Source organism: Chroicocephalus ridibundus, chromosome 7, assembly GCF_963924245.1.
Source record: "Chroicocephalus ridibundus chromosome 7, bChrRid1.1, whole genome shotgun sequence".
Lineage (NCBI taxonomy): Eukaryota > Metazoa > Chordata > Aves > Charadriiformes > Laridae > Chroicocephalus > Chroicocephalus ridibundus.
The window spans coordinates 32,495,337-32,520,887 of record NC_086290.1 but is presented as its reverse complement, the minus strand read 5'-3'; the positions used below and the strand labels follow the sequence as shown (position 1 = coordinate 32,520,887).

The 25,551-nt window shown below is 37.4% G+C and overlaps 1 protein-coding gene across 1 annotated transcript in view; it reads right to left on the bottom strand.

Moving 5' to 3' along the window:
- Positions 1-1,061: 1,061 nt before the first annotated feature.
- TRAK2 (trafficking kinesin protein 2) overlaps positions 1,062-25,551 on the bottom strand; it is a 27,490-nt gene continuing 3,000 nt past the window's right edge. The window contains exons 2-16 of the mRNA XM_063340476.1: positions 21,762-22,088; positions 20,851-21,045; positions 16,231-16,301; positions 15,447-15,563; positions 13,868-14,077; positions 11,942-12,020; positions 10,074-10,204; positions 9,782-9,856; positions 9,035-9,172; positions 8,022-8,101; positions 7,101-7,304; positions 6,669-6,967; positions 6,049-6,327; positions 5,764-5,863; positions 1,062-5,177 (exon numbers count right to left, since the gene is read on the bottom strand). Of these exons, the coding sequence (XP_063196546.1) occupies positions 4,499-5,177; positions 5,764-5,863; positions 6,049-6,327; positions 6,669-6,967; positions 7,101-7,304; positions 8,022-8,101; positions 9,035-9,172; positions 9,782-9,856; positions 10,074-10,204; positions 11,942-12,020; positions 13,868-14,077; positions 15,447-15,563; positions 16,231-16,301; positions 20,851-21,045; positions 21,762-21,798 (2,694 nt within the window). The 5' untranslated portion in view covers positions 21,799-22,088 and the 3' untranslated portion in view covers positions 1,062-4,498. The remainder of the gene's footprint in view (positions 5,178-5,763; positions 5,864-6,048; positions 6,328-6,668; positions 6,968-7,100; positions 7,305-8,021; positions 8,102-9,034; positions 9,173-9,781; positions 9,857-10,073; positions 10,205-11,941; positions 12,021-13,867; positions 14,078-15,446; positions 15,564-16,230; positions 16,302-20,850; positions 21,046-21,761; positions 22,089-25,551) is intronic.

Below are 25,551 nucleotides of genomic sequence, written 5' to 3'. Positions count from 1 at the left end.
ATCATTTATAGGTGCCACAGTTACAGAGGATGTCTCCTCAAAATGTTCAACTCATAAGCTTCAGCATATGAAAAGCTGAGCTGAAAAGTCAACTTCAGTCTGACAAGAGCCCAAGCCCTTCTTTGTCTCACGTCGGAAAAAACAAGAAAGCTAAATAAATACAGGACACTTACCAGAGGGCAACGGTAGTTCTCGGTTTGAGATGTCACGCATTCAGACTACTAGAGGAACCACTGTCGGTAACTGTTAGACTGATTCAAGTAAGAACACATTAACTGCAAATCAATGTTGTTCCCATTCTGTACCACTGAAGGAACAGAGTGTTTTGGGGGAAGTGATCAGAACCTTCCAGCCTGAAATGTGAGCACAGGGGCTTGCGCAGAAGGTGGCACGCACAGCCCCTGACATGGCTGACACAACTGGCAAGAATTTGGCACCTCTGTGCCAAGAGAACTTCAGTTAGACCTACACAAAGGGAGTATTCTTCAAGGGCAAGTACCTTGGTTTCAATCTCTACCTCCATTTTATCACAAATATAGAGGGCTGACATAACATCAGCTACTCAGATGGAAAAATAACAGTGTACAGCTGTTGTATACACTATGTTGTATACACTAGTGCTGTAACATAACAGGAGGAAAAAAACCCAAACTACCCATGTACACAAAAAAAACCCAAAATACCAGAAAACATGAACCCATTCATTTGAAGTGAGGATCACATTCTAATATTCTCTCTAGAGGCTGCGCTGTTCTTCATTAGCGCAGTTTTTCATTCTAAGTAAAAGGCTTGTCAAACTGCAGCTTGTACTGCACATCTGCCACCTTTAACAGCCTAGGTATAAACACCACGGCAAAGAGCCCAGCACAGCCTCATCAAGTTTCTACATCAATTCCTCCCCTTGTACAGCCACCACTTGTGCAGATACCAACTCACTAATCTCATCTACAATATAACAATCACTAAATTTTAGCCAAAATAGGCCTGATTTTAGGTTTATTATGGAACACTGTAGTATAGAAGATGGCATCTGGAAAAAAACACACAAGATGACCAACATATTGAAAAATAGCATGTTATACATGTTTATTATCAAATTTACATTCCACTATGAAACAACAGTAAGTGCAAAAAGCAGATGAAAAAAACCACCATGAAGTTCCCAGACCGTTCAAACTTTGTGTGTCATCCTCACGTGTAACAGCCAAATGAGGCCCAAGCCCAATATTCTCCTTCCCTCTCTGCTGGTGTTTGACTCCCGTAGATGTTTAACTTTGATCACAGGTATTCTGAGCATGCAGGCATCACTGAGTTTATCAAAAACAGTGAAACTAGAAAGCTATAAATTTGTGCTTGGTTTAAGCCAATCTTAATAAAGGTAAATACTACAAGAATTTCCTTCCGTCTCTTGAAACTTTCACAACCATGGCTAAGTCCTTTCTAGCATCTGTTTTTGTCTCAGTCCTGCAAGATATCAGAGCCTTTCTGAAATGCAATTCTCCATTCCTTCTCGTTCTACCTCCCGCCCAACCAAATCACATTTGTGCAGGATCAGAAGATCTTGTGCGGGATTTCAGCTATCTTAGTCATGCAAGTTCGTCTCCTCTCTATGGGAAGCAACAGAAGCCAAATCAGTTCCTAGAATGATGGCAACTTTTAATGTGTTCTCAGAAACAGGCGTGTTATTCAGAAAAGTTTATCGTCTAGGTTTTGGCACAAAGGAGTAAACTTGGAAGAAGTACCAATTTTCCCTGTTGCTGCAAGCTAGGCACATGTATACAAAACACATGTGACCATCCAAAGGTATAAACGCGTGACAGAATTTCAACAACGCTGCACCACGGGATCAACCAACCGGATAAAGACGCAAACACACTGGTATACAGATTCTTCCATTCTTGCCTTGTATAAAGCATCTGATGATACAGCATCCTAACGAAAACCAACCAACCAACCTCTCGAGTTACCCATAATATCGTTTGAACTGAACCAGTTTATGTTGTCGGGCTATGGAATATGGAAGCGTCCCAGAGAGAAACATGCATTTAATTTATGTGCTTTTAGATTAATTTTAAATGAAACCTGGTCTGCTAAAGGAATTCTGATTTAGCTGATTTGCTACTTCTGGTGATAACACACAGAATGACCCAATGGCTAGAGTTATCTAACGAAGCTAGCTAGAAACACAGTGTAATACCTTCAAAAATTTATCTGTAACTTACATGTATTCCTATAATAAACACATATAAACCGGACGTATTTTGACACGTTATACACTTCTCTGTTGACATCAAACTGTCTAATTTTCTGTTAACTCATTCCGGTTGTTTCCCTAGAAGTTACGAACACACAGCAGACATACCCATCTTAGTCCACCGGGGAGCAAAACTGCCTCCCCCCACTCCTTTCACTCTTACCTTATTTAGCTAGGCAAGACCCCATGCACGGCTAAGTACGTACAGACATAAATACTTACATGAAGAAATTAAATATTTTTCATTTAAAAAACAAAATTAACCCGTATATAGTATTTTAAATAAAATTCACCTTTTATAAGTGTAAGATTTTGCTTAGAGAGCAAAAGGCAACTCCAGGAATTCCTGAATATTTCTGTGCGCTGCTGACAGACAAGTTTCTGCTAAGAATCCCTGTGCAAGTTTGCAGTGGTTACTCCTTTTCCTTTTACAAAAAAAGACTATTATATCAAAGAGTCATCACAAGATCTATAGAACTGTAAAAGCAGAAAGGCCACGTTACAAACTTCTTATAAATCAGGTTAAGAAGCTTTCTTTTCCTGCCCTACTCCGCTCAACCCTGCAGCAACAAGGGTACCGATTATGATGGATGCGCCTTACGGCAAATGCAAATCAGTGTAATTACACTGATGCTTCACACCACACACCCAGACAGGTAGTAGCTATGTCCCACATACACTGTAACAAGCGAGGTAAACTTTGACTGTTTCATCTAGTTGTATGGAAACCAAACTTTAAAATAATTTTAAAATGTTGATAGGTACAGTGAAAAATTACATAAAGGTTAAGAACCTGTTTCCATTCAGGTCACTAGTGAAGACCCATTCCTCCAAGGAATTCTGGGCAAACTTTTTTTCTTCTTTAAATCGCACTATAAATCTATTATAGATTATTCAGACTAGAACCTTGGACAGGAAGGAATCAAAAAAGCATTATGGTCATTAATATTTTGCTGATTATCACTCAGAAATCAGATTTATAAAACGGACTTCTCTTTTGAGACGGAAAGTCTGCCTCAGCTTTGTTCAGAATCAGGTTCAGAACCACTCTCCACCATCAAAACAAAGGATTTCAATGTAGACAAAACTGATTTGCATTCACTAAAATTATATAAAGAACACTAGCTTTCATCCTCCTGTTTCTGAATATAGACTGGTAAATTTTGCTCTTGGTGAAATCTTTTAAACAAAATCCTGCCTAAAATCAGAAATAAGTGAACGAAAGGCATGAAGTTTACTGCAGAACTCTCAAATATACATGTCGTCTACCTGTCAAGAGAAGAGTCATGTTACTGAATTTCCGACACTTGTGTTGAAGTAAATGCTCTCTGCTTACGTCAAAGAAACCCTGAACCAAGCACCTAGATTTTATTTCCCTTTGCAACATTGAAATGTGCCTGAGATTTGTGTGTGTGCAAAAATACTCTCATTCCAAAAGATGCAGAGCACACTCTGGAAAGACTTCTTAGCTTGAAGTTTTCACCCTAATACATACTTTCCTGCTTCTTAATTCATATTCATTGCACCTTCCTCTATGTGCTTCAGAAGCTCTGGAAAGAGATTAACTTCTGTTAATACCTCACTAGCACAACTGTATTCTTTCAAAATATAAATCCTGACCACCAGTTTCTGTGTTCCTAAACAGAAGTATTGTTTTCTTACAAAGAGCTAAAGGTTCTCTCCTCTGCTTCCCAAAGTGGGGAGGAATTCAAAAGGGTACAGTTTCTGAAATGGAAAATACAAGAATAAAAAATATAATCCAAGTTTTCATAATTGTTTGCTACAGAGAGGGACTTGGACCAATAATGCTGGTCAGACTGATAAGTATTTTACTATTATTTTTAAATGATACAGCCTGACTGCTAACAACTAGTAAAATACTATGGTTGTGTGGTGGAAAAAAAAAAATAGAACAGCACCTGCAAGACAGTACTACAGTTTAAAAGATTAAAATACTGAGAATGTCTACAATGGTCTTTTATTTCTGCTTAAGTTAAGACAGATGCTGAAGAGGGTCTCAAAACTAAGCTTTGGTTTCTTCTTTCCTATCTTCCACAAAAGCCTTCTTCCTCAAACCCAAGCAATATTCTTTTTCTCCTTGATCCCAACACTCCTCTCTCCCACATCTTTAACATGCGCATGCCTTCTCCAACTCTTCTGTAACACATCTAACGATGCCTGTACTGGATGTTTGTCCCTCATGTATTATTTACTATGCTAGATGTCAATCATTTTTCAGACCAGTCAGTCCTCCTTTAGGATATCCATTTTCGATGACTGTGTGCAAACTGGAGCTCCCAACGCTCCAATCATGGCTGGAAGACTCTGGTTTCTTCTCAGTCCTGCCATTAAGTTTCTACCTGCATTTAGAAACACAGCTGAGTCCTGCCTCTGCAAGCTAACCTCCGGCACCCGATTCTTTCCGTGGTCCTGTGTCTCAGGGGGCTTGATCACCCTGGCAATACCCAGCCTCTTCAGTCTGTCCACTAGGTTCATCTTCAGCTGGCCTACGTCAGGAGCGTTACGGCACGGCTTTAGGCCATACATTTCTTGCAAGAATGTTTCTGCTGGTCGAGAAGCCAGGAAGTTTTCTGAGTGATGCACTCGAGGCTCAAAAGGTGGGGGGGAAGGACAAGGTGAACGTGAGGGAGAATTTGGTGGAGTAGAAGGAATGGGGAGAGTTCGAGGGGGCTGTAGCAAAGGCAGTTTTTCTAATACGGGGCTATCGTAAACCTTGGCAGAGATGCCTCGTTCTTGCAAAAGTTTAGCCAGACTGCTCGTGCTGCTGAAGGTAGTAGTTGAATCTCTTCTGTTGGTGAGAAATTCTCCAATACTAAGCCTGTAAGACACAGCTGGAGTGCTCACTACTGGGTTTCCAATACTGCTGCCTGTATTTCCAAGTGAAAATGGGGCACCCACAGAGCTGAAATGAAATAAAAATTAAAGAGAGAAGATGCACACATTAGACATCTTTATACCTGCTCTGCGCTATATTTTCCTTTTAGTATACAGAATGCTCAAGAAAAAGTAAACTATTGCTATTAGCTGTGACAGTTTCAGCTTTAGACAATTCAGAATTATTGTTCTGCAAAATATTTAGAAGATACGAGGCTGACAGAGAGGTTTTGGTGCAAGTACCAGTGAGTGGTCACCTACACTGTATTAGACAGAAAATCAACATATACACCCAGTAATAACTTAGTTTAAAAAATTATGACACAGTCAGAAAAAAAGAATTTTTGTAGTACCAATATATTATTTTTTTTACAATAGGTATTGTGACACAAGGCATTTGCTATTTAAGAGTATAAATTTACTTCCTTTAAGTTACCCAAATCTGTTTTACCTCTCACTCTAGAGAACTTCAAGTTTCCCCTTTGTAATTATAACTATTTGTATAAGTAACATCCAATCCTTGGTATTTTTTAAAACCGGTCCATATATCAGAAGCCAGAAAACAACTGTTTAATCCTATGCAGCAACCTTTAGGATGTCATCAGTCATCATACCTGGGAGTAACTTGAGTGACATCAGATGGGTGAAGGATCCTACAGGTAGTAAAGGTAAACGTGGAATTTGTAGAAGACAGACACTTCCCTGGATTCGAGGCTGCAACGTGGAGAATTTACATCAATTGAGGGTAAAAATAAAGACAGATAAGGACTAATCAAAGCGAAGTTTAAGATAAGGTTATTATCACTGCTTTTTATTTTAAAGTAAAGAACAAAGACAGCAAAGACAGCATTGTTGCAAGTTTGAATACTTTCCACTGAGAAACAGACACTGCGTCTTACCAGTGAGTGGAACTGCTGCTGAAGTAATAGGTGGCAGGAAAATCCCTGCCACTGGCTTTGCCACTGTACATTTCTTTTCCTCTGGGAAGGACTGTTGCACTTGAAATGTTATACCTCCTTCACCTTCTTCCTCATCATCCTCCTCCAAGTCAGAGATGTGGTGCACAGTATCATCAGACAGAGGGGTAAAACCTTTTGTAACAACACCTGGTCTTGGGTCAAGAATGGTGCCTAGGTTGGGTCGAGCAAGCTGCTGCCAGTGAAAAAGGGTCTGAGATCCTGGCGTGAAAAGGAGGAAAGTCTCAGAGAGCCATCACCTACTATTGTACTGAGTTACAAGAATTCATGATCAAAACAACTCCAGCCAACTGGTGCTGACACTGTGATACACGTGGCGCACTTGGATGGCAATGCCAAGAAAAAGTCTAACAATTAGCACCGCATAAGAAAGCCAAATAGAAAGTGATACTGATGAGCTAGCTGGCACGTAGCCTACCAAATGCTACTATTTCCTCTTACCGCCTATCATACCTAGCTATACACACACCAACAATGATTTAATTGGCAAAGTAATGTAAAATCCTTTTCTGCTGATGAGAGAGGGAAGATCATCCTCTTACCTTCAATGGGTTTGACAATTTGCAATTTTTCTGGTAGGAGGACACGGAGATTACTAGAGCTGGCAGAGAGATCAGTGAATTCTGAGTTTGTACCCAGAGAAAAACAGTTTTCTGTCGGTGTACTGCAGCCACTAGCCCCTTCTTTCTGCTCAGCCAGCAAATGCATTTTTCGCTCCCATTCCTCCTCAAAGAACTGCTTCTCACTCAGGTAGTTCTGACGACGGAGGGAGAGCCTGTGCAGAGCCGTGACTAAGTCATTGTCTCCAGGGGTTCCCGGCTGGCCAGGATTATGACTGTCCCTGTAAGAAACATGAAATAATAATAGATATTAAGACCATTGAATTAACTATTTCTCTCTTACACAGCAGAGGCCCAGTCTGGATTTAGTTTTGAATCAGTTAGTTTAGAAAGATAACAGGCTGTGTTTCCTACTTCGAATTCTTTTCAGAGCTGCTCCTCTGGGTCATCTGTGTGTGGCTCTCCAACTGGTGTACGCCAGACTGGAAGGGCTTTGCTGTCATAACAACGCTTGACCGATTAGATCCAGGGATTGGCAATGGGGCGGGATAGGAAGAAGCACGGCCACGAGTGACATTAGCAACCTTGACAGTATCAAATACTCGTTTTTGTTGACCCCTGCAGAAAAGACACGCAAACAAATGTGGTTTTCAGAAGCATTTTGAAAAAGATGTAATAAAGAAAAAGCTCTGAAAAGACTTTCAAAAATCTGCAGAGACCTGACTAAAAAGACTTAAGCCAGAAAAACAGGACTGCCTAAGACGCTCACCCTTTCAGGAGTACTACTCTATTAAATATGAGAATGACCACTTACTTCAACCTGAAAGACCTGAACCTCTATTGATAATCACTTGAGAACATACTGGAACATATATTTTACTTATTTAATTTATATATGCTTTCAGAAGCATTTATTTAATTTATTACTTCTTGCTCTGACTTAAGAGATCCAGGAGCAGGTTTTCAGGGCTTTGGAAACTGTTATCAGTCTTTCAGCTATAATTTCATTTGCCTGAGAATTTTTTATAAGCATTAAAAGGGATAAAACTAGTGCCATGCATCAGAGAATTTGCATAAAAAGTCTCACAAATTAAAGAATAAAATAATATCCTTTTAGCAAATACCCAACTTCCTCATAGAATCAAATAAGAACAGTAGGTTTCAAAGTTGAAGAGATTACCAAATACTACACAGCTTTTTTTTTATTGAGTTACGTAGAAAACTTATTATAGAGAGAACATTCACATTAATAGATTTCCAGAAATCAGTTTCACCTTACTTAATACGAGCATATGGAAAAATATTGAAATAGCACACAGAGATCTGAAAACATACTTTTGCTTGGAGAGAACAGATTCATCACCCTGACTCAATTCCTTCCGCATTGTCCCTTCAATTTCTGCTGCAAGGGAATCCTAGAGAAAAATGGAAACCAGAAGAGTTGACAAATTAGATTCAAGTCTTCCTCCTAACAATTTTAGCAGAAAACATCTCTTAAAAAATACTCAAAAAATCTCCATTTATTTCCCCGGTATCAGTATGTTCAAGAAGGAAGGGCATGGAGGGGAAGTTCTCCACCATAGCTACACCTATGTATAACCAGTATGGGTTCAGTTTTCATTAGCAACATCTGCCTTTTCTTGGTACTTTTTATGTTGGCTTCTTACGTTAGGCTACAATTTTTAGAGCACTTCTTACACGGCCTAACATGTACATGAGGGATTCGGTATACACAGAACAACCAAGCAAAACCTGACAAATTCCCAGCATACCCAGAAATTTTTGAGAGTACAGTAATGAGAACATACCTGACACTAATAAGAAGAGGAAAATAAATGCCTTTAACCCTTTTCCACTGGTTTAGTCATCTCTAGCAATTAGTCTAGGGTCATGCATTTCTGATGATGCTTAAAATTCAATCTCAGAGGGACATAAAATTACATCACAAACTACACAAAGTAAGAAAAATACTCCTTGAACTCTCGAACAAAAGATGCTTTGTTTCTTAAAGAAACACTGTCAAGTTATAAAATTCACATCAACGTTGAACAATATACCAACACAACTGAGCGCTAGCTGTAGAACATGCCAATTCCCATATTCAACAGAAATGGCATACAAAAAGGAAAAATAATTTTAATATCGCAATATGTCAAGTGAATGATTAGTTTCCTAATACATAAAATTCTCCAAAGTGCACACATTAAAGAACTGTAAAACCATTAGATCAGCTCCTCTGACTACTACAAAACAGCTCCTGCTGCAGCTCCTGTAACGGCTGTTTTACTCATATAGTTGTATGCTACTACAGGCCAGTAGGTGTATGCCACACCAGCGGTATTTATTACCACAGGAAATGCTCCACATGACTGGGGGTGGCAGAGACAAGCAACAGAGCTGGCTCTGCTGCGCAGCAACTTCACTTCTTCTTGTGATTCGTGCAGCATGCCTAGACACTCCACATTCCGATCCTGCAACTCGTGTAGCTGAAAGGAAAAAGAGGACATCACCTGATATCAGTAAGCTTCAAAGAAAAGACAGAATGAAACTGAATTAACTCCTACAGAAACCTGTATCGACTGATACAACACTGTAACATTTTTCCAACTGCATGGCACACGCCAACCTCTGGAATGGACAATGGTCAGCATAGCACCCGTGGTGAAGCATGAAGCCCAAATTAAGACTTGAAAGAGGAAACGGTATGATAAAATCCAAAGGAAAATACATCGAAAAAACCTGCAAATACAGTGACTGCTGATGCAAAAGAAGCAAAAAAGAGAACTTCTTTAAAATCTAATGAGCTACAGTATTGTTGATATACCCTAAAACAGTCTTTTTCTCGTAACTTCTAATAGTAAGACCTCCCTACTTGAAACACCTTCCTTGCTTTTCATATTCCTGTGAACTACAGAAATATTTGTGTAGACTTAAATAAAAATAATTATTCTTTTCTTCCAATCACAATGAAAAATGAAAAGCCCTACATAATTGTTGTGGTTTGGGCAATAGTTCCCATTCTCTCTTAGTTTTCTTTCTCTTGTATTGTATTCTAAACATTTATCTAAACGTATATATATAGAAGCCTAAAGTACCTCTGCTGTCAGTTGTCTCTGAGCATCTTTGGAAGCTTGCAAGTGAAGTTTCAGCTCCTCCTTTTCAATCACATGCTGAAAGCACAAAAAGGTGCTCATCATTTTTTCAGCCAATTTCCCCCAGAGACTTAATCCTCTGCCATACTTTCCCAAAACAGCCACTCTCTTGCAGTGCAACCCCCTGGCTTGCAAGTCCGTTTTTACCTGCTGTAAGCACTGGTGTGCACACACGTGCACACACATACACACACGCGCATACATACACATACACTCTTCATCAGCATTCCCTTACTTCTTTGAGTTTATGTTGAAGATCAACAATCTGAGACAAGAGGGATGAGATCTCCTCCTGGTAGCGAACCAACTCCTCACTCTTCTCTGACAACTCCTCTGTTATTCTGGAAATTTGAGCATTTGTTTGCCCTACAAAACATAAAAGGAACTTAGCAGTGTGCTTTTCCCAATACGTGACAAAAAAACAAACCAAACCAAATCCGAAACCCAGAAAAGATTAGTGAAAGTCAAGAACAATCTGCAAAATGATCAATACTCTTTTAGGAAATCAATTCATAGTACATAAGACTAGCTGTCTTAGAACACCCATAGGGAAATGATAAAGAGAAATGGTGGGGAGGAGGAGGAGAGTTAACTTCAAATGCAGTTGAAACATATTAAGAGCTAAGTATGCAGAACCTGAAATACACATCACAGTTATGTGAAATGACAATAATAAAATCCAAGGTAAACTATAAACAATTTCAAATGACATACTGGCTCATGACCAAGGCCAGACTTAGAACATGAAGATGATTCTGTTATTAACTACCATTCTCTGTAAGCAAAGGTGTTTTGTCAGACCTTGTCAAGCATAACATATACCTATTCAGCTCTTGATTCTGGTCACTATCTATTCCCCAAAGACTCACTGCATACAATTTCCAGTTTCTTTCTTTGAGCAAGCACTTCATGAAGTCAGATGACAAAGCAACTCAAAAAGCTGAAATATATTTATGCAGTTAGTATTGCTCGTATACTTGCCCTTGAAAGCATAGCACAGTCCTAATAAAGTCTGATCAATCTTGCATAAACATCACACTACAAATACAGTGGTTATTGTATCTCACAAACTGACTGCAGGTCCATGTCCTGCTCATGGGTGTGTGGGCATTTAAGCTCACGCGCAGATACCTTTTTCCTGAAGACACAAATTTTAAAGGTGTAGACTAGACATCTTTTGGGAGAAGATTCTTTCTGTCAGTCTACATTACCTAGCATGCCTATATGTCCTTTAGAATTGGACAATACACAACTCACAGACATTCTCACTGAAGGAAAATAGAAGAGCTTATATGAAATAACTTATATTTGCAAAGGACATCTGTTTTCTCAGAGGGAATGGATTAAATTAACAACCAGCTATGTATCAATTCATAGTGTTTTGTAGTCATCTGGAACAAGAAAAATCAAGCAGCAACCCAGTCTTGTTTATGGTGCTTGTATAGAAAAAAAATCTTAAAATATAAGCGTAAGGTTATTATGCACAAGGGAAGTGGCACACGTCAAATGACTACAGATAAAAATTGTACCACCAGGTAACACAATCACCACACAAGAAAAAGGATTGTTCCTTAGTGTTTCAGAATACTTACATGCATTTGTATTTCTGTGCAAATAAGTAGCCCCCAAAGGAAATATGGATAACTGTTCCAGACAAATTAAAATACTTGGCAATCTAAATGCTTTGGTTTATATGTTATATTTTAAAAATACACTAATGTGTTCATAAATATATAGTAACTTAGAATGAGCATTTAAGAGTCTATGCACTGATACATTTCAATGTCATTTGTGATGAATAGTCTATACAAGTATATTATGTTGATTTTCCAGTGTCTGTAGGCCTCAGTTTAGGAGGTTTTGGAGATTTTGTGTTCATTTACTCTCTCTAAACACAGTACGCATACCTGAAGTTTAATGTCAGAGTGAAACCTGATGAAATACAGAAACAATTTTGCACTTGTGTAAAGAGCAAGATTTGAATAATTGTCATAAATTACTGAATTTTTACTCATTTTTGGGTTCGGGGATAACTAAGAATGTGTAGGCACTAGGTATTTCAAATTCTGTTTTGCCATTGCAAGATACAGCCTGGATACTCACGGAGCTCTTTGACACAGTCATTGACCAGCTGCTGTTCCTTCTCTTCATATGTAATGGTTTCTGTCTTCAGATGGCAAGCCTTCAAGAGAATTATTGGTATTCCAATTTCAGTGCATGTATACATATATTAATGTTATAAATTTTTATTTCTGAAATTCTTGCAACTGAAGAGTCTCCTCTCTACCTATCTTTATAATTTCTCTGCATCTGGTCATACTTCCTAACCATTTTTTCCACCATAACTTGTTTCCCTGAATTGCACAGGTCTTTCGAGTGAGACACACAGGCACATGAACAAAGCCTGATCTCTCTCATGCCTCTAATAAAAAAATTGTTGCAAAAATATGTGATTTGTTAGGGAAAGTAAACCGACACAGTTATCAGAAGTGAGCAATTGAATTTGCTTCAAAACTTCTTAAGGCAAAGAAATCTTGAAAACTGAACGATGCTAGCCAAACCTTTTATGGCACTGAAAAACTCTCAGTAGAACAGCTTTTCTCCGTATTCCCCAAGTAGTTCATTTAGACTGTAAATTTTCTGGGCCAGAGATCAAGTATCACAACAGGTCTAAATAACATCGAGCATACTAGATTCCCACCTTTTTTTCAATGGTGAGGATGATAATATTAAACTTTGCACAGGTAAGTCTTCTATATTTGGTACTGTTTGCCAGTAAGAGACTCGCCATAAAACTTAATAAATGGGTTTAAAGATTATGCATGAAAATAGAAGTACAGCTACACAAGGGCAGGCAAAGACACTGTACAAAATGCTGTCACATCAAAGTAAATAAAAAAGCAAATACAGGCTCAATATGATTGAGGCTATTTCAAGTCAGCGAAGGTTACGTTATATCACAGAATAATAGCAGTCTCTTTTCAACTCCATTTTTTCACGTGAAGGTAGACTAATTCCCTGGTCTGTAAAGTTTTGTAATCGTATACAGGAATAGGAGCATAATAAAAGCAGTCTGATTTTCTCTTTTCTCTCCTACAGCACTACTAAACCATCCATTTGGCCTTTGGGAGTTTTAGGAAGGATGTGCATCTCGGGCTGAACATTTTGGAGACAAAAGAAGGGGAAGAGTATATTTTGTTCACGTTAAAGGAATCTAGTCTCTGTTGTACTGCTGTAACAAGCTTATATTAGGTAAGGCTCACAAAAAAACCCAAACCCAAACCAAAAAACCACATACATTAAATAAAAAAAACCCCACCTTTCTTAAAAACAACACCCCCCTTTTCTTAAAAACAACAAAAGAACCAATCTCCTATTTTACAAGTTCCACTCTCCACCTCTGAAGTAGGGACACTGCATCTGTAGATTCCAATTCTTGTAACCTTTGCTGTTGGTTCCATGACTTTTATAGCCATTATTTATGTTGTCTGGACACTTAGTCTCTATCCTTGTAAAGGCATAGTACCTGTTTTCATGTTTTATACACAATTAAAATACAGAGACTAATCACATAGTCAAAACTAAGCGTGTCTTTAAAAGTATTTGAGTAGAAGCTTACTAACCCTTAATATTGAATATAAGCTGACAAAAATGTAATGGTAACACAATGGAATTCCCGAAATACTACTACTAATCACAGTCAGATTCATATCAAAACAGGTTGCACCAGCTTGAGGGCCCGATGGGTTCAAGTACTTTTGCTGGGAGAGTACTTACGTATGTTCCCATATTCTTTCACATACCATAAAGGCATTGAGGAAGGACTACTAGAGGCCTCTGGAGATAACGAGGAGTAGTGAACGAAACAGAAAGATATGCGGGGTGGAGGGAAAGCATTTGGGTATGATTTGTATACACTCATACAAAATAGTAATACGCTTCAGCAGAAACCCAAGTGCTGGATTTTTTTAATCATTCTGATTTATTTCATATGTAGCATATACAGTACACACTGTAAGTCAGATATACCTTCGATCGGAGAGCAAGGTTCTCCTCTTCCAGCTCTCTGAGTTTATCTTGCAAGACATCCAGCTGCAACAGATCGTGTGATACGTTGAAAGACTCATTGAAACGAAGTGGTGTGGAACAGCTGGAATCTGTTTCACTCTCCTCTGAAGCAATTGAAACAATACGAAGCAGGTCATCCTTCTTCGACAGTTCATGCTGCAGCTGGTTAACCTATGACAAAAGAAGATCACCAGCTCGTGAGATATACTTTAGCTATATCATATTACAGTGTATTATTTATGCAGCCTCTTGTAACATCACTGCTCCAGTTTAATATGAGATTAAAAAATAGCTCACAGGTCATGATTCATTTATTTATATTTGCACAGAAGAATCAACCTCTATTTATTTTATGGGAAGTTCACAAAATCATAATTTTAACACTGTGAGGGAGACTGAAAATTCAAGATAACACAAGAAGGGACAACAGAACGTACTTTTTTAATAGTTTGCTTCAAAATAATTTTCCAGGTGCTTTGATATATGTTTATATTTTAACATGCTAACTATCATTTTGATTATGACCATTTTTCTGAACTGTAAATTCCTGGAGAAAAGGAGTGATAGACATCTATCTATCTATATAGACTCATATCCCCAAGTCTATACATTAAATGAACTGTAGGACAAATAAAACCAAGAGAAGAAACAGATCTCATTTAGATAAATTCTATTTTGCATATCTAAGTGTTTATACGAATACATAAGTTTATGCTGTCCTACTTTTTATTACCAACATGCTGTTTAATACTGGCAGCTGAATCCATTTCACTGTAACTTAGACTACATCTGTTGACCCCAAGGTTAAAAAACTTGGGATACTTTATTGTTTGTCAACTCTTTAATTCTTTTTTAAGAAAGAAAAACAAAGAAAATATTAGACCAAGAATCTGTGCTTAAAGGAAGAAATGGAGTGAAGCTCTTGATTAGAATTCAATTTTCATTACATTTTATTTATTTATCTATCTATTTATTCTTACTGTAAGCACCCCATTAAGCAAGCTCATTATCTGGCTGTTTCCTCACCTGTGAAGTTGTTACGTAGCAGGTCACGACAGATACCAATTACTTATTTTGACATAGATCATTATATTCTTATATCGGAATATCAGACTGATGGTCAAAACAAACACTTTGAAAATGCAATCCTGCTGTAGATATCATAACGATACCTAACACTTGTAATTACAATATGCAGTCTTCATAGTCAATTCTTGGATTGAGAAAGCTGATTGAATGCTGATAATTAGGAGGATAACATCTAAGTACACTTCTGTAGTTTGAGCAGCAATCACATGCTTTCACAATGAAATAATATATTTCTATTAATCCTCTTACTGTCATCATGAAAAGAAAAAAAAAGAAAAGGAAAGGAAGGAAAGGGAAAAGAGGCAAAGGGGGGAAAGGCAAAGGGGGGAAAGGCAAAGGGGGGAAAGGCAAAGGGGGGAAAGGCAAAGGGGGGAAAGGCAAAGGGGGGAAAGGCAAAGGGGGGAAAGGCAAAGGGGGGAAAGGCAAAGGGGGGAAAGGGAAGATCACTCACTCGATCTAGAGTTTGTCCTAACTGTTCTTCTAGTGCTTCATTCTGTTCCGTCAACAGATGGTTGCGCTTAAGGAGGGCTTGTCCAATTCGAGCTGCCAGTTCCAGGTCCCGATCTTTCTGTTCACAAAATGAGAACAAATGTTTACTTTTGATCCAATAAGGTTTAAATTCAGAATAGTATTAGATTGTCCCATGTATTGTTTAATGCATCACCACTCTGAGATTCCCCCTTCACTCTCACATGGATCAGTTTTGTTAGAACAATGATTAATGCTTCATCATTTGTATCCAGAACACATCTATAACTGCATTTCTTGATATAGCACATTCTCTTCCACAGTTATTTGCAGTAACGGGGGAGGGGAAAGCACCAAACCTGAAGGTGGTTTTGGGTTTTCGTGCTGAGTACTGTAGAGGTTATATGGGCTATGTTGAATCATACAAAGAAGCCACATGTGCTTAGGCTTGTGGTCTTTCAAGTGACACTTTCTACAGAACAGACTGCTTAACCTGATTAATGATGGGAGGCTAGAAGCAAAGGAGCAACAGGTAAGCAGAAGCAAGCTGTTTCTTTCTTAAACCTCACTGGCTCCATGGGCGCCCATAGCTTTGCTAAATTTTGTTTCCAAGATGGTGCAACCAAATGAGCAGCTTCTCATTTCCCATGTGTTTGATGAGCAGCTCCTGAAGATAACTGAACCAAAACTAACAGTAGCTGAATAAAACCCCTCCGCAAATACATGTCCACAAATAAATTAACGTAGCGTTACAGAGACAAGCATACCTCAGCTAACAGATGTTTGACCATGTCAGAATCACTGTAGGTTTTCTGCTCCACATTATCTGTGCCAAGAACTGAGAAGAGAAAAACATACTTACTAAGGTAGTTTAAGTACAAGACAACTGCTTATCTAAACCTACTTAGAGGATGTTGTTTATATACAAATACAGTACTTAGTTGATGAACTAGTGTAGGCTACGAAAACGCATCTTAAGTTCAGAAATATGAAACAATACTCATTTGGGAGACTCAATAATGAGGTATTGAACATTTACAGATTTCAGAAAAAATAGCTAAAACTTGAGGTGCTCAGTCATCTTTCAAATTTAGAAAAAGGAGAGAAAAATCTCTTAAGATCAACTTTTTGAATACAGCTAAACTATTAAATCATCCAGCCTGCTGGGGTGAGAGGGAAGACTATACTGGAGCATATCTAAATATAGCCGAACACACCTGCAGACTTTACCCTTGAAAGGAAATTCCCATTAGTGTGTGTGACAGCTACGTACACGAAGTATGGAGACCCCAGAGAACGTATTTATTTAGTGATTGATCATCTTAGAAAAAGTTAAAAAGAAACGGGATAATGTATGCCTACAATTTAGATGTAGCAGTAAATCCCATCTTACTGACTGAATGACTTTGAAGTTTGAAGAGTTTGTGAAACTATTAAAAAACTAAGAACAAGTAGGATTTAAAAAACAGGGCTGAGACAAGAATAAACAAAGCATGAAGAATTTGCAGCAACTCTGAACAAAACACAGTGATAAAACACAAAGCACTGGTCTGCTCTAGTTCTTGTCCTGAGAAACAGAAGATGCTAGTAGAGAAGAAATCTTAATTACCTTGAGCAAATTTGTGAGATCCAGCCAAGGAGGAGGAAGGAAGTTCAATAAGAGCTAGAGTGACAGAAAATGAAAGAAACAGGGGGAAAAAGAACAAAGAGGAGAAAAAATTAAAATGTAAAGAAACAGGTGATTTATTTGCATGCATTCACCACCACCAAAAAATAAATGCATGTGTAAACATCCTTTTTAAACTATTAAAACTTTCTTAGAACTTTTAAAGAACCGTTTAAATACGATTCGCTTCAGAAGCAAAATTATACATCTCACTTGCAGGTGATAGATGTTTATGCTCATCCAAGTTCAATAGAAATTTGGTATTTTTGCTTTATGGAATCAGGATCATTAAAATAAAGAAGGCAGCAATAGAAATTTAACCAATATAGAAGTATCTGCTTCAACTGAAGGTCTAAGTTAACCTGTTTTGAAACTAATTCCATTATCGCTGCACTGCAAAATGAGATTACTATGGATTTGGTCTAAATCTATTTCTGAAGGTTTCCTTGACTCTCGTATCTTGTTTAAATCTGATTCATAGTCTGAATACATAACAGTATTGGTTCTCAGCTTTTTTCTTTGTTTGTTCTTGTTGAGGACTGCACACTTAGTTATGAGATAGCTGAAGTGCACACTAACTTTATTTACATATGTCATATAAGCTATGTATGTTCTTTACATCCAAAATGCCCATAATTAACCTTTTAAAACATAACACTAAGGCTATGCTAGGAACAAAAACAAGCTGCATTTTAGTATAGAAAGAAACTTTCTTGCAGTCCTGAAAGACAGGAGAACAGAAAAAACAATATAGAAGAAAAACGTTTACTGAACTGTTTCTCTTACAATTTAACAGAAAAAATAAATCAAACGCTTTTTATCAAGTAGATCAGTAGCCTTAAAAACCCAACAGATGATGTTCAAGTACTTACGAGCTTTACGCTTACAGCAGAGGCATTTACTAATTGTATTTCTAAGTATGGCAAAACCAGAAAGTCTTCATGAAATTTAAAGTACCTATGAGTAGCATAACATGCATTTGGGAGGTCAGTTTTACTGTACTGCTTAGTTGCTGGTATTGGTTGCTGAGAGGGAACTCCAAACTCATCTGGCTTACCAGTATCTGGAAAATTCACTGCACGTACATAAGTAAGTTTCAGCCATTACAGGCAGAATATTATAATCAGCTCTCCTGTGGTAACTGTTCCCACCAGGTGATTTCAATTTAAAAGTTTCTATGCAGTGCTAAGTCACCTTAATAAAGATTTACACTAATGACATAAAACGTTACTCAGGTAGGTAGGTTCCTAAAATCAAAAGCAAATATATTTATTCTGATAAATGGAATCACAGAATTAACAGCTTTGAAACTTAGCTCTATACAACCTTTGTCATTTTCTCACTATACAGGATCAAAATTATACATAGTTTGTTATAACTCTGTCTTGTGAACACGCAAATGTGCAATCTCTCCTCACCCACCTTGACAAGTGAAAGCTGCAAGCAGCTCTTCATTCTGGTTAATATTCTTGTTATGTTGTGCCATGTCCCTTTACTCACACGTGCAAAGTAGTTCTAAAGATGTTTTGTAATTCAGGGCTTCTTAGGCTACCACAGTACAAGCAGAAAATATTCTTTCACCCCACTGAAAACACTGCGAGTGGGAACTCAACTGGTCATCGGATCTAATATGCAGCAAGCAGCAATAAAAAGAGGAGGAGCTCAAGTGCAGTAACTGTTGTGCTGGGGTTTTTTTGGTTTGTTTTTTTTTTTTTACCTTGAATGTCAACTACAAATTCCCTCAAACCATGACTTTAGCATTCTCTTTAGGAAAAAGTTATAAAAATGCTTCCATACATATATAGGGAGGGGGAGATATACACATAAAAACCCCAAGTTATGCTTCAAGAGTATAATTGTCACATTTATTCCCAATTCCAGTCAACAGAAAGAAGCATACAAATTTCACCTAACAAGCTATTCAGCAATGACTATAATTAGATCTTTATTTATAACTGTATTTGTCTGGGACCTTCCCAGTATGTCCCTGTAAGTTACTAGGCTCAAAAAAGCTAGTATGATGACTACTACATTCAATCTCTTTGGACAATTTCTAGGAAAAACATAAATCATCGTTATCTTGTTCATAGGACTCAGCAGTTACAACAGTGCTCTTAAATGTTAGAATAAGTTTTGTATGTTATGCCTAACGGTCCTCTTTTAACTTAATGTCAGTCATCGTTACAGCTCATTTTTGAGAATGTCAAGAAAACATCTATGGCAACTGTTCAAAAAACTCTCACAAGCAGTTTACAATTTTGAAGAACACTTTCTATAGCTAAAAAGAACTTCTCACTGGGTGAAAGAGGAAGACATCACTTTCCGTAGTACCTTGACAGCCAAATAATACACAACTGCCTTCATTAAAACTTCGTTGATAAACCCCGTCTCTCTCTCACTGCAGTTTGCAAATGCAGGTTCACACTGACTGAAATTCCTTCTCTCAAGAGCTCTGTGCTTCACCACACTGGAACCACAGATGTTGGCCGAAAGGCTTCAGCAGAGCCACATTTGATGTAAAGTTCCTTCCAGCACTGACAGACTCTGATCCCACCTCTTTATAGGAGGTGGGTAAATAAAAAAAAAAAACAACGAACACCTAGGGCAAGGACACACCCCACGGACTATACAACTGCTTCCAGTGAAGTACAAAAGGGTTCACTCCATTAAAAAATCATTTATGCTTGCAATATTATTATCAGAAACAGACCAAGCAATAACCATTAAGTGGCTCTCCAAATACTTTCCGCAGTTAAAGAGTTCCAACTGATAATAAGATTGCTTTAAATTGTCGAGTACTGCATTTTTAGGAGGTAATATTTTACTTTTACTTACTCATTTGCTATTACACACTGGGTGGAGGCTTAAAGCACAAACAACAACCAAAAAAGCCTTTCAGAGTGGTGCCATGTACACCATGCAGAAGTGGCACGTACAAGGAAGAGATAATCCTTACAGATTGTATGTAATACCAAGTTCACTCTCCCAAGTGGTTTGTTCCAATAGTTCCAGTATATGGAGGAAATAGAACTTCCCCATTTCTTTAAAGTGATTACAATACTCCTCTTTTCATGTGAAAACACTACAGGCAAGTAAGTGTTCAGTTCTTTTGGCATCCTTTTATACATCTGGGTTTTAACATACTCAAGGTTTCTTCATGTGATTGGAACCTGTTCATTTTCTTCCTTATGATCTGCTAGGTTTAAGGATAAAAGTTACGTAAGTGTTTTCAAAACTGGAAGGTAGTGATCAACACTGGTCTAGTGCCCACCTATCTGGCATTCACACCATTTCTACCCCCAGAGAAACCCTTAACAGCATTTTAAAAGCAACACTGACACAAAACAACAGGACAAATATCATCAAAAGAACCACAGCATCACTAATGTTTCTGAAAACAGAGCTGCTGCATGCTCCATACCTCTCTTATTACATCTAACCTAGTGCAATTCTAGGTTCCTGCCTCTTTTTCACTATCACATGTTCCCACTTTTATTTCTATGTGAAATCTACCGATCAGGCAGCCGTGCGATGTGCTAGACCAGCCCTTAGAATTGCAGTGCTGAACTACAAGCATTTCCCCTGAACTCTGCTTTTTCTTCCACCTGTCCAAAGTTTTCCAGATTTGAACACTTTATAATATAAATAATATTAATTTATATTTACAGTTTTCTCTTCAATAAATTAGAAAAAAAAAAATCCTAGGCCCAAATATACTCACTCATGTAACGGAAGGGCTCCTCACCACGAACTGGAGAAGTGATTTCAGGAAGATGCCCATGGCAGGCAGGGGACTGAATCCAGTCTTGATTTTCATACAGATACAGAGAGTCCACTCGTAACTTGTAATCTGGCAGCTGCTCTTCTAGCATGCTCACCAGCTCTACCTCTGGGAGGTCCTCAGTGGAGCAGACATCTGAAAGTGAGTAAATGCCAGTAACAGTACATTACTATTAAACATGATTTATATTTAATCATGCTACAGTAGTACACATTCTATATACTATAAAATACTTTATAAACTTTCAGTAGATTTTAAAAGAATTATTCTGTACTGGACAAATTATCAGAACACTTATTGAATCAATACTTGATTTACATTCAATATTTGTAAGTTCCTCATCTCCAGCTGACTCCACAACTTGCTGTGGAAGGAAGCTCAGGGAACAAATATAAAATTCCATTACTATCCATACAGAATCATACTCTGAGAAACACAATACTCAAAATCATGGAAAGGAAGTTTAGCTCTTCCTGTGTCATCCCCCTCTCTTAATGTCTTCACGATTATTGCAAAAAAAGAGAAACATTAATTTTAAGTTGCTAAAATACTGCATATCAAAGGTATACGATGATTATCTTTCCAACATTTCCACTAAATATGAAGACTATCTTCAATATCTTTCAATGGAATAAAAGCCAATTTTGATTAGCGACACTGAGAATTTTACAAACAACATTTTACAATGGAAGCTGATTTTACAAGCTAGTTAAGAGGACTCACCATTTTTATTCACTTGCAATATCATATAAGCAATATAAAGAATGCAAAACTTAAGGTGGTCTTCAGGTTGGTGTTCTATAACATCGTAGATACATTCAGGATTTGTAACAGTTAATTCTTCAACTTACCAGAGATGCTCTCCAAGCCCCTGTGATCAAAATTCATGAGTCCTTTCTTCGCAGTTCACTTCTTTGGAAATAGCATTCTGTAGTCAGATTGTGCACCGTCCCTTTATTGCTTTGGTACAAAGATGGCTTTGGTTTAGAGACAGAGTTAAGCGAGAGCCATCAAGACACTAACAAATCTGGCATCAACTCATTTCCATAGACTGGCTCATACTCCAAATCTATTGCCATCTTAGGACATGCTTATCTCATCTGGGCTGCTACTGATCAGCAGAAGTATCTATAGGATACTTCATGTGAGCTTCACAAGCTTCTCAGCTCAGCCATCATCTAGAAATAAAACAAAGAGAATGCTAAAGTTTAACAGATGTCACTCTTTCAAACAAGACAGGTAAGTTAACATGACTTCGTCTCTTTCAGTCTGAATTTCCTCCCTGTACTATCATTTAAATAAAAAAACCCCAAACAAATATTTTAAGCCCCAGTTTACATATCACATGTAAAATTTAGCATTACAAATATGTTGCTTCTCTGCAGACATAACATCTCACCTTCAGCAACCACTTTGTCAATTACCTATTTGGCTATACCTTTCCTCCTCTTCCATACAATATTTAGTGTACGACAGGTTCATTCACTGAAATGAGGCATTTCCCTTTTATTCTAAGGAACAGCTGCTCTAACTAAACGGAATTTTTCTTCTGTTTAGAAAATTTTTAAGAAAGGATTTCAAAACTGTCATTCTTAGCATTTTGATTGTTAAAAAAAAGTTTTATGGGACTGTTTGCTTTGATCTCCTCCCCTTTAGAAATCTGTTAATTAAAAAATGGATCTATCAGAAATTTACTTTGTGGATCATGAGAAAATTTGTGTTTCATCTTCAGCAGGGACTCATTTAAACCAAAAAATGAAACTACCATGACTAACTGGGATAATCTATCAGAATAGTTTATTAAAGTAAAAATTCTGCTGCTCCCTTGCTAAGACTGTTCAATCATCTTCCACGAGTAGTCCTAGATGACAAAAAATATAAAATGAAAGAGAACAAAAGCCTCATTTTCCCTCCTCTTACATTCAGTAAACACAAAATTCTCTTGAAATCTTACATTAATTTCAAATTTGCTCTTAACAGTTTCCCTAAGATCTCCCATCACCAAGCACAACAATCACAGGTTTGTCTCTCTGTCTGTAGCAACCTCTCATTTGACAAGATCAAAATGGACACCGCAGGAGCTTTTTAAAGAAAGCCTAGAGGCTGACAGTTCATCTGCTTGTAGACTTTGGCAGGAGACCAAAAAAAGGAACTTTCTGCCACTAAGGTCAGCGCATACTTGTGAGCAGTATCTTCTTACTTTGTCACTTATTTCTTTATATATGTATTTTATTTACCAGTTTTAATTATTATCCATATTAGACACTTATTAGAAACAGCAAGACTGAGATTTCAGAAACGTTTGCTATTTGAATGTATAGCTGCTTCTAATACTAGTTTTTAATTTTTTTTCAAAAGTGTGTTTTTAAATGGATTGATGAAAAGCATTAACATACACACATACACAAATCTAAAACAACGCAATACAGCAGAAAGACACTTAAGACGACTGCTGCAGATCCACAGAGCCAAGTTGATTTTATCTTGTAATAAAAAGATTCACTGTAGAGCAAGACAAAACTCAGTGGAATAGGTCAGTTTCTTCACAGCTCTGATTGAATCTTTTTCCTTTCTGTTTTAATAATGTAAAAATTAATGCTACTTCCTTTCAAGATTGGATTTAATCTCTCTTCTAAGTAGTGTAAAGCAGAAACACTATTTGTTATGGGTCAACCCCAGTTGAGCCAAAGGAGGGGCGGGGGTAAGAAAAAGAAAAAAAATCATTTGGCTGAAAGTTTTCTAGAGCATCAGGCCAACATCAAGCTATTGAATTGAAAGGGCAAACTCATTTGTAAAATCTTTGACAAGTCTGCTAGATAAGCAAACACCATAAAAGTTAATGCTTACATTTCCCATGCTTCTCATAGCTTTACTTTTGTGTGCCATGGGGCAACTTCTCTGGAAATTCAACCAGCTAACGCACTGTGCAGTACCACCCTAAAAGTGACTCCATGACCTTTTTACTCTGCAGCTGTAAAACTATTTCTTAAGTGCAGATTCCCTCTGCAAGTTACAACTCTAATTAAAAACATTTAGATAAAACCCATAAAATTTAGAACATGGCCTTAAAATACATGATTGTGCTATAAAAAGATGGTCTAGAAATTAAAATTGTTAAATCGTGAAGAAAGACATGTCAAAACAGAAGCCAGAACACTTTCTCAGGTATTATTTTTAATCTTTAGAATTATTATTTCCACTGCCAATTTACTATATTAATTCCACACAGATGTACTTACTATGGGTTTTGGCCCCCTATTCCCTCATATGCCAATTTCCCATTGATGTTTGAGTCTTTTACAAATAGGCTAATTGAACATGGAAAAAACAAGGAGAATTCAAATATTGGAGAACAGTCTATACGCAGGAGTGGTGCTCTCAGGAGGCCTTCTTCAACGAAGGCTCAGGAGAAATGGAAACATCAGACAACATTTTATATACATACATATCTATCTCAATCTGTGTATTTCTGTGCTCTCTAAATTAAATTTTACTCCATGATGCGTGTTTCACATTTCAACTATCATGCGGCTTGAAATGGTAAGCTAAAACCAGAAGTACCTATAGCATGCTTAAGAAAAAAACATCTTGTAGAAGTGAGAACTAGTCCTAGGCATTTTGCATCTGCCCCACAGAATCCAAGTTGCTCTGAGGTTTGCCAGATCATCTATGTATGGGAAATGGAAAGGAAACTCAAAAAGAAAGGCAATGTTGGAGCCCATTCATACCAAGAAGTATTTCTAAAAAGCAGGGAGGGCTATCACTTGTCACCCAAGCAACACTCTTATTGTTCACCAATGTTATAACAAGACCTGACAAAACTCCCTATTTAAACTGTACAAAAATCAAATCATAACCAACAAAAAACCAAGAAGGGCTGGAAAAACATGTTAAAAGCTTTATGAGGGACACGCATCAATTGTCTAATAAACGGTAAGATGTCACAGTATATATGTTAAAAAAAAAGAAAAAAAATGAATAGAAACCACATATTCCATTAAAACACTGATACTTCAACACATGATTTGATCCTAGTAGGAAAGAGAAAAAAATGAGTTCTACTGACCACATGACAGATTTTATTAATTTTTCCTTCAGTGACTCAGAAGATCTCAGCCAAGGTTAACTTGCAAAAGCAATATTGAGTAAAGCCTTAGAAAAGTTGAAACAGCTATAAAATACTAAAAATTACAGTCGCCTCTTTGTAACTACTGCTTTGAACAATTCAAGATAGATGCAAAAAGACAGTTGTGCCATCTTATTTCAGAATGTAATTCTGAAGACATTCTACCACTAGAGAACTCTAATTAAAATCTGAATTACAGAAAAGTGAGATGAGTTGCTTTTACAACTGGAAACCACAGACAAACAAATGTGTGTGTTAATTTCTTTGTGCTTAAAAAGTTAAAAACATACACAAAACATTAGCGTCTATTTTGACAACATGCAAACTCAAACATAAGTATCCTGTTACTCCTGCTGTTTTTCACTTGTTGAGAGCGGTTGACTCTTCATAAGCACTTTGAAAGACTAAACTAAACCTTCTCCTCTGTACAATTACAGGATGCAAGACATCAGGCCACAACTAACACAAACATAATTTCAACAACAAAGAAGACTCTAACTTGATTAAGAGAGAAG